General features: G+C 36.4%; 1 protein-coding gene across 2 annotated transcripts; it reads left to right on the top strand.

Annotated features, from left to right (window-relative positions):
- Positions 1-1,970: 1,970 nt before the first annotated feature.
- sirt6 (sirtuin 6) lies at positions 1,971-10,761 on the top strand. 2 transcript variants are annotated; one of them, XM_067475153.1, is made up of 8 exons: positions 1,971-2,144; positions 3,265-3,392; positions 4,657-4,839; positions 5,673-5,732; positions 6,608-6,703; positions 6,795-6,875; positions 7,646-7,769; positions 7,906-10,761. In XM_067475153.1, the coding sequence occupies exons 1-8, from the start codon at positions 2,079-2,081 to the stop codon at positions 8,212-8,214; spliced, it is 1,047 nt and encodes a 348-aa protein (XP_067331254.1). In that variant the 5' UTR covers positions 1,971-2,078; the 3' UTR covers positions 8,215-10,761. The 2 variants fall into 2 exon arrangements, with proteins under 2 accessions (XP_067331254.1, XP_067331255.1); XM_067475154.1 differs by lacking the exon at positions 5,673-5,732.
- The last annotated feature ends 1,812 nt before the right edge of the window (positions 10,762-12,573 follow it).

The following is a 12,573-nucleotide window of genomic DNA, read 5'->3' as shown; positions in this document are numbered from 1 at the left end:
AGGAGTCATTTAGCAATGTAGAGATTGCTACATTCACGTCACATGGGATTTTTCTCACATTTTATAGTAGCAGTCATCCCTACTTAAGCCATTTTTTAAAAATGTATATTTATTATAATTATTATTATTATTATTGGAAATAAAATTACACATAAGCACTAAAGCATAGCCAAAATCAACACAGTTAACAGAGTTTTGAAAAGATCACAATAATAAAAACAATTGGGTCAGAGTTTTCAAATTTGGAGTAGGGGCAAGGGAGGGTGCAGATGCCTTTCCTGTTAGGCTAAGCATTTGAAAAGCACTGTAATACCTCTAAGATTGTGGAAAAATGGATCCTCAACACTTTGCTTAAAAAAAGACCTCACCATACAAGGACGCATTTTGCTCTCAAAGGCTGAAGGATTTTCTAGAGAGGTGTACCCTGCTTTATTTCTTCATGTTGACATAAACATCTTCAATTAATTCCCTTTTATTTAAGTTTATTTGATGAAATAAAACAATATATTACAAGAGACACACTAGTAAGAAACTACTCAGAAGGTGGATTCAACGCTACAGACTAAAGAACCTTTAATCTGATGTTCAAAATGAACTGGATTAAACATTTTCTTCTACAGGACGGCGACAACTCTCCTTCGTCTATTATCCCCAATGTAGTGTTCGACAAATGTGGTGGTCTTCATTTCTCATTAAGCTGTGATTTTACATGTAATAAACTACCCATGAAATTAGTTAATTTCCATAAACAGGCATTGCACTCATTGAACAACTTTACACCCCATAAATGTAATATTAGGAATAATCAATATGTTTTGTATAGAAACAAGTCTGTCATGTATTATAGTGGTGCAGGTGGCCACAATAGTGTCTCACTGTTTTACAACAGACTTCTTCTATTGTCACAAGTAAATAACTTCACATGCTGAACGATTCTTACTACACATCCATGTATCCAAGAATGTCCATGTATTACAGAAAATGTGTGGAAGATAACAATCAAATCTTTTCCAATTTTTAGCTTAGAAAAGATCTGGACTGAAATCAATAAATGCTATATAAATATATATACTATATCCTTAAATTTTTTTATAATTATTATTGTTGTAATTTATTTTCAGGTAAATTTATTAAAGATAATCCCCTGATTGGTCCTTTTGCAGGCTTGAAAATGAATCTCTTTCTCATTTCTTCATTAAAGGCCTCTTTTCCAAGTCATTTTGGGCTGCGGTATCTAGTTTACTCTTCATGTATAAGTTACTTGATATTAGAGATGAAATGGTATTGTTTTTATACTGCAATTCTGGTATCCATCCTTTATATAATGCAGTGAAATGTATCTGTATAATAGGTAAATTCCACATCCACAAACCCAGAGTTATTTCATTAAAACCAAATGCTAAAAGTAATGAGTTACTCTGATCTTAATAACTTAGCTAACTCCCTAGTGATGGTCAAAAAAAGTAAAAAGCCTTTAAGACATCCAAAATCTTGGAAAATATTTAAAGAAATGGAAATGTTATTCAGTCTTAATCATTCACTTTAGAGTGTTTTCTATGTTTGTTTTTTTTCTGTTATTCATCTTGTGCTACTTTCTCTACCTTTTTCATTTTTGAGTTGTATAATTTATTTATATTTCTCGTACAATCGTTCAGAAGATGTAAACATCACATTGTTTTGTTATACAAACCCATGTGTACATTCTTGAGTGCATGTTAACAATATATTTCCAATAAATTATTAAAAAACCCTTCAAGATGGTAGCCACGCTATTATATCGAACTTAGCAGTGCTCACAAAATCTTCAAAACTCTGTGGCATATTTTATTTAAGATAAACACGTTTTTATTAAAAAAAAAAAAAACATAGAAGACTATTTTGGTTTCTGTTCGTTAAAGCAAAGACAAATGCTGGGATTCGAACTGAACAATTTCCCACCTGCTTGAATGCAGTATGTGTCGTCGCTCGGGGATGACGTCATACAAACAACAGTTAAAATCCGACTGGACGATCACTGACAACACAGAGCTCGATTTAAAAAAAACAAAAAGAATAAAGATACGATACCGACAGCAGGCATGTCTGTGAATTATGCTGCCGGTCTCTCGCCCTACGCAGACAAAGGTGTTTGCGGACTTCCTGAGGTAAAAGACGGCTACTCTGGTTTCTAGCTAGTTAGCATGTTAGCCGAGAGCTTCTTTAGGATGTAACTTGGTGGGAAAACTAATCCCATCCTAAAAGCACGTAAATATAGTTACAGTAGGACGCAGTAGCAGGAAGGAATATTTAAATGTACGTGTCTTTACTGTATTCACGTCAAACCAAACATCTTCATGTGTCTTGGCTGAGCTTTGACGTTTTAACACCTTTTGTTTAAATGGATAATTTGTTAATCTGAGGAGGCAAAGTGGATTTGTTCGGAATGGATTTGTTTTCTGCTGTCAATAAATTAAATAAATAATAAATAATTACTTGTAATCATGGACGATGCACAAACGGGCCATTCACATAAAAAATTAAAATATCCAGTCACTTAAAGAAATTAGTGAAAATCTGATGGTTTTATTTTCTGTTGGGGAGACCAGACTGGGCCACTCACTCATTAAAAGTGTAGCACATTTAGAAAATGTTTTAAAGTTTTGTTTTTACATAAATAATAACATAAACTATAATGATCAGCCAGGAGTATTAATCAAGTGTTTGTTGAGTAGTCTGCCTATATGCAACTGAATTAACAAAATATGAAACCACCCTAAATGTACATAATATAATTTTATATTATAGATTTATGAGGATGGTAGATTATTTCAGCTTCAGATTTTTCCAGTTTTCCTTGTGCTAAAACCTCTACAGCAGGTCCAACTAGTCACTCTGGCAGGGGTGGCAACTGGGGTGGCCATTTAGACTTTGGGGGTAGCCATTGCCACTCCAGGGCATCCCTGGCTGTTATGAGCTTAACATTTCATTTCATTTCACATTTCAAATCTTAATTCACAGTGTTATCTGTTCCCATCATGGCTTTATTCAGAACTTTTCATTTGTTATTGAATCAATGTTATCTTTTTTGGAAGTACCTTTTTTATCCCCGTCAAAAAAGTAATTTAATGACAACTAAACATATTTCAACTTAAGATTGTTGAACCAGTTACACCAGTTTTTGATGCCACATTTTAATTTAGAAATCTGTATAAACCATTGTGACATTGATGCTGCCCTTATATCTTTCTGCTGTTCTTGAACTTGCTGTATTTTGTTTTGTGGCAGGTGTTTGATAGTGCTGATGAGGTGAAGGCAAAGGTGGAGACCCTTGCTCATTTGATAAAAGAATCGAAATTCTTGGTTGTCCACTCTGGAGCTGGAATCAGCACCTCGGCAGGAATTCCTGACTTCAGGTAGTGCATATAAAAATCTTAAATCACCCTTTTCCAAAGACACACCGCTTATCTATTTCATATATATTTATGGACATGAGCAGGTTTTCAATGTATTTTCTGTATATTAATCTTTTTGTATGAATTCTGGCCAATAGTGTAATTGTCCTGCCTCTCAACAGCAGGACATGATATGATGCTGTTACTGCAAATGTTAATCCAGAAGAAACAATTGATAAATTGTAAAAAGGAGAAGAAAAAAGTAACTGCGTGGTGCCATTTCTGAGTTTCTGCCAGCTTTGGCAACAATATTTATGATCTTATATTGGAAATCTATATTCTGTGAATTTTACATATACATGTATTATTTTAGCAGATGCTTTTACCAAAAACAACCTACAAGTGAGGTACAAGGCTACATCTGTTAGTACAGTGATTTGGTATGAAGTCTTGCTATAAGTATGTAAGTAATGTTATGAAAGTTAAAAATGGTAACTATTTATTTACCAGCATTATATTATATAAAAATACATTTCCTTATGTCTTCATTAGCACAGTTTAGTGGTGCTGCATGAAGCTGCATTGTCACTGAACCAGAACTGATCATTATTTCGCTGTTTTAGCAAATATAAATGGGACCTCAAGTCTGCTGGTTCTCTTGTAGTACCACTTTTTGAGCAGCTGAGGGTGGTACTCGCTTACCATAAATCCAGCTGTTTGTGAAAACATTAACACACTGAATTTAATCATGCCTTTTTGTCTTTCCTTTTATCAGAGGACATGGATTTCCTTTGTTAATGCACATTTAGCCCCAATTAGCTGAGCTGTGAAACGTCAAATACAGAGCTTAAATAATTTTCCTATTTTTTTTTTTTCTTTTTAATATGCCAATATATTAAAGCCAGGAGTTCCAAGTACCCATCAGGTCCACTTATGCAAATTATACCCCCCTCTAGTGCAAGTTGCACACACGTGAACACACCAATACACACACTTGCTCCACCTGAGACTGAGAAATTCATGCCTTTGGGTAATATAATTAACCAAACTGTGAATTTACCAGCTTTACAGATGTTCTTGTGATAAGTCAAACAGGTTCCTGTGTTGGTTTATGTCAGGGTTGCCCTTTGTCACTGAAAATATTTGTATTTAATAAATATTTTTTAGCAAATGTCTAAGAAGTAAATATTTACACAGTTTTTATTGTTCCTCCATACCATGAATACCCACCTACACAACAGTTGCAGATCCGTAATGATACAGTGTATTCGTCACTGTGTTTCAGGGGTCCGAAGGGTGTGTGGACATTGGAAGAAAAGGGTGAGTCACCTCACTTTGACACCACATTTGAAGATGCCCGCCCCAGTTTGACACACATGGCTCTAGTGGGATTGCAGAGGGCTGGGTACCTCAAGTATCTCATCAGCCAGAATGTGGATGGACTGCATGTCCGATCTGGCTTTCCCAGGTAATGCTGCCCTGCATTCACAAACATTTTTCAGTATCTTTAATGAAATCATAATTATTAGGTGTGGAAGTGTATGTTTCTTTGCGGATAATAAGATTTAGATAATTTTACCACATACCATATCACTAACTACAGTAAATAAAAAATTAACTACAGTAGCGAGATGCAAATATAAATGACATTTTAGGAATAGAGCATTATTGTGTAATATCGTGTAAATGTGTAAAAAGTGTAAATGGATTCCACATTATAAGTTACGTGAAATAACCATACTCACTCCACTTTGTGCCATGTTGGGTTTTGAGTCAGTGTTTTATCATTTAAAGCTGCTGCTTTATCAAACAGCACCAGAAATGACTAAGTCTTTTAACACTGCTCAAATAATGCTCACTATAAAAGAAAGTATTTGGTCCCACTCTGGAATATCCAATCACATTGTACTAACCCAAGGCCAAGAACCCAGTTTTCATTTAGTACATACATCCACCACATATCGGAAGACTTGCTTTGCCTGGAAGCCAATCCTTTGCTCTCCCTCTACCCTCCATCAGTCTGTTTCTTTTTAAATTTCAAAGTAGTTCTCTGCAGTAGTTCCCTGGGGAAATAATTGACACAGCAAGCAAACTGGTAAAGTAAACTTGTTAACGCTAATGTGTGCAGGTGGCAGGTGGAAAGTGTTTATACATGTGCTCAGAATATTTATTTGAGTTGGGGTCATAAAGACAGACTGTGGAGAAAGTTGTATTCCAAAGTGCCGGCAATACCAATAACTTTAGAGACAACGATCTGAATGAATATTATGTTTGTGATCTTTTTTCCTCCCACTCTATTAGGGATATGTTATCAGAACTTCACGGAAACATGTTTGTGGAGGAGTGTGAGAAGTGTGGCAGGTATGTGCACAAATCAACCTCCCACATTAAGGTCTTGTTTGACGAGCTACTGCCTTTAACGGATCTGCTGACACTTGTCCAAACAGACAAATAGGTTCAGTTGCTGTTCACAGTACTTCAGTGCATCTGGTATGATTGTTGTTGCCAAATGTTTATTTTTAGCATCTCAGAAACCAGCACCCACCTGGGATTTTCACATTGCAGGTTCTATGCAGAATTATTTTTGAATCATATGCAGCCTGTAGAGGTTCTGCAATAAAGAAGGAAGGGTCAGAGAAGAAAGGCCAGGCTTGTTTAGGATAACAGGAAGGCTGCATGCATACAGATGCCAACTCAGATGTCCAGAAGAGCATTAACTATAAGAGCGATTGAACACAGAGGTATTGAGTAAATGCCCTGCACCACCAGAAATCCCTGGTTTCCACTCCAGTTGACCAAGAAAAAGAAATTCACATATTTACTGCAAAAGAAGATGCAACAGTAGACATGTGATCACTAAAAGCCAAGTTCAGTACACTGGGTGGGATTTGTCTAACAGCATAATCTGAGTCCGAATTTAAACTAAGTAACAGTATGAATCCCTGATCCCCCCCGGCCTTGTGTCAAAGGTAATGGTCTGTAGTGAAATTTCATTTCAAGTGTTTACTTGAGTTGCCTTAACGATATGGCTTTGTTGCTCACCAGTTGCACCAATTGCTCCTGTTCAAATGGGAATTTACACACTCCATTTTAGTCCAGTGACCTGCACCGTAACCATTACCTTTGGATTAAAGTGAACCAGGGGGATTAAATGTTTCTGAGCCCCTAAAATAACCTAGTTATCTAAAATGACCACTGTGCCTAGATTATCATGTGTTACTGAAACTGTTTTTCAGGCAGTATGTCAGAGATAAGGTTATTGGTGTGATGGGGCTGAAACCAACAGGCCGTTACTGTGATGTGGTTCGCTCCAGAGGACTCAGAGCCTGCAGGTAACACCTGCATACATGCTGCATTTTGAAACTACAAACAGTAAACCATCAGAGATATATCAGTGTATTTGTGTGTACTTCAAAACAACAGAGGGAAGCTTATCAGCACTATACTGGACTGGGAGGACGCGCTTCCTAACAGAGACCTGAATAAAGCAGATGATGCCAGCAGGTAAGACAGACTAACAGTTAGTGCTCTATTTCTATGTTATGCTTTGTGTCTGTCTTATCTGTCCCTGTTTACATGCTCTATGAACTGGAAAATGTAAAATGATGCGTTCACCTCCTTTGTTCCCAACTGGACATGCAAAATATATCCCTTTATTTGAAAACCTTTTCAGGTTTTACCTCTATATATAAATCACAGTCAGTTTTAATGTTTCCATTTGCCGCCATTTGTCACTTTTGTGCTAGTAATGCCCTTCAGTCTTTCAGCTGCAAAAAGCTTTATTCTGTGTCTACAATAGTCCTTTATCGTAGTCAAAATGGGATTCACCTCCAAATGTGATGGAAAAGCGAAGATCCTGTTGGACTTCGAAATACTGACTGACAAACTGTTAATGGCCAAAAAACTGGACACAAACAGAACGAGGAGGTATATGGTACCAATACCAAGTGATAGCAACATCGGGAAAAAAGGAACACAAGAAGTTTAAGAAACACAGAATGTGGAAATACTTTAAACTGGCTTTCTGGTTTGTGTTTTTCTTTGGTTTATGTAGAAAAGATATATTGATTTATCCTAAATGTTTTTTCAGTGTACTCATAAATTATTCAACTAATAATTGAAACACTATCATGCTTGGACCAGCACTGAGATGTACCTCAGCTCAGACCCTTAACTCACCACTAAAAATCCCCCCAAAATCAGGTAAATAAGAATGTCCAAACAGACACAGCTTTTTATCTGTGTGTGACATATGTCTGTAACGTTAACCTCAGGCAAGCAGACCTGGCTCTGACGCTCGGCACATCCATGCAGATCAAACCCAGTGGAGACCTTCCACTCCTCACCAAGCGCAAAGGAGGCAAAGTGGTTATTGTCAACCTGCAGTCTACGAAGCATGTGAGTCACACGCATATTTATAGAAATGTGGAATGACACTTCGTATTGCTCAGCACAAATCAAATAAAGAAAATGCCAACTCTGCCTGGTATCTTTGAGACTTATTATTTCATAAGTATAATTTGCGGTCTTGCAGGACAAGCATGCATACTTGCGTATCCATGGTTACGTGGACGAGGTCATGAAACAGCTAATGGAACTGCTGGGATTGGACATCCCAAAGTGGGAGGGTCCAACTGTCTGCGAGACCTCTGCAGCCATCTCTGAGTCCAAAGCCGATGTTAAACCAGCACAAGGTGTGAAGAAGATTAAAAAAGACATCATTACAGAGCAGAGGAAAAGAGAAGCAACGCAGCTAACACCGGATGAGAGTGTGAATGGGGAGTCAGTTTCAGTGAAAAAGGAGAGAGCCGACTCCCCTGTGACCATGAATGAAAAGAATTAACCTCAGGTTATTTTTTCCCACTGCAAAAACCCATCCAGAAACAAACTTCACAACTGAGGAGGCTGGGATTGATCAGTTTGACACAGGACTGAGGTTCTTCTCCTCTATCATTCGGTGTAGCAGAGACTCTTCTTGTATGTAATAGTTTTTTAATCGTAGTTTTCTTACAGTCTGCTTCACAGAAATCACCGCTTCAGTGATGTGAAACCTCCCAGTGCAGCCTCACAAACTGTCCTCCTAACATTAGGTGGTTTCCATGGAAATCTTCTTTTTATTTATGATTATGTATCATTAGGAATTAAGCCTGTAGAAGGTTCTGTCACCAATACACTGCATGTGATGTAATTGTTGCCTTTTACCAGAGCAAGGACAATATAAGGGGATCTTTTTGCATGATCCAACTTTTTTAATTTAGTTTGAGAGCCAGTGCTATATTGGATAAGGGGAGATGAGATCTGGAGCACACAGTTATAAATAAAGTTTTTTAAAAAGGTGAGTAAGGTTGCTGCACCTTTTTATTATTAAAGCTTTATTTATAACCATGTGCTCCAGATCCTGCCTTTTAAAAACATCATGTTCGATATTCCAGGGTGCACCAGAATTTTATTTTTCTAGTGTGGTAAATGAATAAATTTTGTCCACTTTTTCTCCAACACCATAAAAAGACTGTCCTCATACATATTGTGGTATGGTTATTCTCATAAAAAAAAAAAAAAATATTTCTGGCTTTTTGATAATAGAGTACCTGTTACTCATAGGCTGTAAATGGACCATATTCATATCTTCTCTTGTTATCTCAGGAGAGAAGCATTGTACTCAAATGTCAGATTTTTTCTTTACACGTTTAGTCATTAAACAAGTTCCCTGAAGGGAAATGGAAAAAGCGTGTTAGTTAATTTGTCATAGTGGTATGATTCCTTGTGTTCGCAGTAAACCCTCATTAACAGGTCAACATCCAATGATGTAGTGGTCATCAAACCTACTTTCACTTTAATGTCAATTTGAAGAGAGGAGAAAAGTCCCACTATGTTGTTTATTTCCAGACTTATTACCATTAATAGATAACAAAAAACAAACGGTACTAAAGAACATGAGCAGTTATATCAGATGCTGCAACTGTGCAATAGAAGACAGATGTTTGTTTTTGATGTGTTTGTAGATTTCTCTTCTTCACATTCAATTTGAAACAAAATAATGGGCAGTGCAATAAAATGCCCAGTCTCACTTTTATTTTTAGTAGGTTTACATCTATATAAATTGATGTGCTTGAAGCACAGACAATGCGATATGGATTTAAAGTTTAGCACCTGGACTATAAGGAACAGCTGCAACGGAAACAAATGCTGAGAGTCAGACTCTCTTCTCTGTGAGTGGGTCATTACACTGTCCTAAGTACTGCTCTTGCTGTCGATGTGATCTGTATTAATTTGGGCTCATTGTCTCCTCACTATGGTGCTAATGAGCTATGTGTTTTAACATAGCCACTGGAAAGTGCTCAGCCTCTTTTTCAGTATGTTGTAGTGTTTGGTTGAGGGTGATATGATGTCATATACATTTCTCAGAGATTCTTTTGTACTATAAGTGCTTAAATATTCCTTTTCAGTTTACAAAAAAAGGTTGAAAATAAAACACTCTTATGGAGAATTGTATGAGTCTGAAGAGATGTAGTTTACTGAATTTCAGCAGAAAAACTTTATTTTGGGAGCTGTAAATCAATGGGTTGCATAAATCAATGGCTTTTATTTTTGGCCGTACTGGATTTTTGCAGGGCGGCACTTTAGCTTCTCAGGTATTTCAATTTCTGGTTTAGTCAAGTACAGACATTTCTTTATACATAAAATAGAACATACATAGACCTGTACAAAATTTTTTTTTTGTCTTAATCAAAACTAACAGGCTCCAATTAGAGCAGTGTAAAACATAGTGTGCAAAACTATCTTTATTATCTTCTGTTATTTGTTAGCAAACAAGTGATGCAAGTGCAGTGTCAGTTATGGTTAATGTCATATGCATATCATGATATGTCATATCATATGCAAATCTATACAAACTCATTTCTTTAGGTAAACCCATACAATCTAATGTATTGTAGAACGGCAGCTCTGCCATGAAGTCTACATTTAAAATGTAATTTCTTCGTTTCATGTCTAAACTGTTAGATAGGCAATAATTCTACCATGTGTTTTTAGTGTTGAGGTCATAGTAGGTGGTGGAGTTGTACTAGAGTGCATTAGATTAAGAGGTGGTTTTGGTCCCCTCAATTATTTTAAATAGAATATTTCTTTGATATATTATTCATTAAAGCAGTAGTAGTATTCATAGCTATGATTTGATTCAAGTAATTTAAAGAACAACAATCCAACAGTATCTTACTGGACAGGGCAGTGTACTGTGGTAAGAACTGTAACAGTAGTACGTGATAATGCCAAGTATGTGTGAGTATGCGTTTAGATTTAATAACAAGTGATAGCACATTGAACTTGTCTGTACTTGTAGCAGATGAAGATCCGATCACAATCTATGAATAAATGTCAAAGTCATTTCAAAGGGTTTACATACTTTTTCTTGCCCCCATTTATTTGAGCTTCTATTGTAATGCTTTTGTCTTGAATCAATCCTTTTATTTCATTTTCCCCTAATCCAAATAAATCTTTTCCTAACTTTTAGAGTGTTTACAATAATTAGATTAGAAATTGCAGATTTTTTGGCTAGAAAAATAGACATAGATCGAACTAATTCCCTGTGTTTAAATACTTGCCAAGTTAAGTCATATTATCTTTGAACTTGATTTCTAACTCTACACTAAGGCAGCAACTATAAGCCACAGCAACAAAGCCAAAAGGTTCACTGGTGTATTATTGTCATGGTTGTACTTGTTTGTGAGCTGAGAAGAATATTCATCTTGTTGCTAAAATTAATACTGAAGACTTCTGTCTGCTGCTTTCACATCATTATGATTTGGTAGTTTTTAAACCCTTAAATACAGCATGTTGTTTGTTAAACAGCACATGGATGTCTAGATACATCAAAGTCAGAAACACTGCAAGATGTTTTTGTTTGGTCTTTTTATAAATTGCAATTTTTTGGGGGGGAAATTAAAATATCAACTAAGGCACGTTCAGTACATACAAGTGCATAACAATTTGTGTTTGGTTAAAAAAAAAAAGAGTCTCCAGCAAGATGTGCACACATCTTGGAGGTAGAAAATATCCCAAGAAGAATAAATGAGATCAACATTAAAAAATGTTTATTATTTATTTATTTATTTATTGTCCAAAGCTGCACAAATTTATAGCTTGCATTTATAGCTATAGGTTCAGGCTAATAGAGGAGCAGTCTGATGACTTTAGATGGAAACTATATATAATGTTGTAATGTTTACAATTTCACAGAGAGAACACTGACCAAGCAAAGGTCCAAACATGAGAGAGACATGTGATGTCTATATCCTTTCGGTTGGTCCATGTCCCACATTTATATGTACAACGCAGGTTCAAAACACAGATTTCTAGATATGACTTATTTTGGATGTATTTGGACATTTTTGCAGGACTTATTTTAGACACGCAAAATATATTAAAATTGCCAAGGTAAGTGAAGAACATTTTTTCAAAGTTCTTGTCACGACTCCTTTGTTGCACACGATTCCCGACTTAACTGCTTTCTGGATGTGGCTGGAATTAGCTCAGGTTGTCTGCCAGTTGCTTGGTTTGTAGTTTCATCCCTGGCTCCCCTGGTCTACGTGCCAAATATGTTGGCTCAAGTTGCCCTTGGTGTGTATGGGGTCTTCACCTGTAAGTCCTTTTAGTTTAAAACATCTGCCAAATACCTAAATGTAAGTGTGGTGTATCAATGAAACTAGATTTAACATCAGCATTCAACACTGTCCCAAAAAAAACTTACATTCTACTCAGAGGACTCAGGTAAATTAGGGAGTAGTAAAACAAAGGCATTTACGTTTTGTCAGATTAACCAGTAATGAAGGTTAAGTGTCTCCTTGATTCGTGCCCACCTGCTCAGTTCAAACAATGGGAAATGTTTTAAAATACACAAAGTAAGTTTCTCATGTCCAGGTCTGAGTCATGTACTTCTAAATGAGGAACTATAGAAATGAAAAACAGCATTAAACTGTGACGTGTTCACATACTTTATCGTTGTAAGTTAGAAACCTTGTATAGCACCAGAAAGACTGTGTCTGCAGCTGCTCACCCTCCTAAACTCACCAAGTACTTCATCAGTCTGTGTTACATGGCAGAATGGCTTCAGTGAGTGTCAGTGGCAGCAACACATATGCATCAGAGATTTCTTTCCTGATGCAGCCAGAATCAAACACTTCAGCTGTAATTCAGACTGCTTCAG

The sequence above is a fragment of the Channa argus genome, chromosome 14 (genome assembly GCF_033026475.1).
Source record: "Channa argus isolate prfri chromosome 14, Channa argus male v1.0, whole genome shotgun sequence".
NCBI lineage: Eukaryota > Metazoa > Chordata > Actinopteri > Anabantiformes > Channidae > Channa > Channa argus.
The sequence above is the reverse complement of the archived record's forward strand: the minus strand, read 5'-3'. Positions and strand labels throughout refer to the sequence as shown.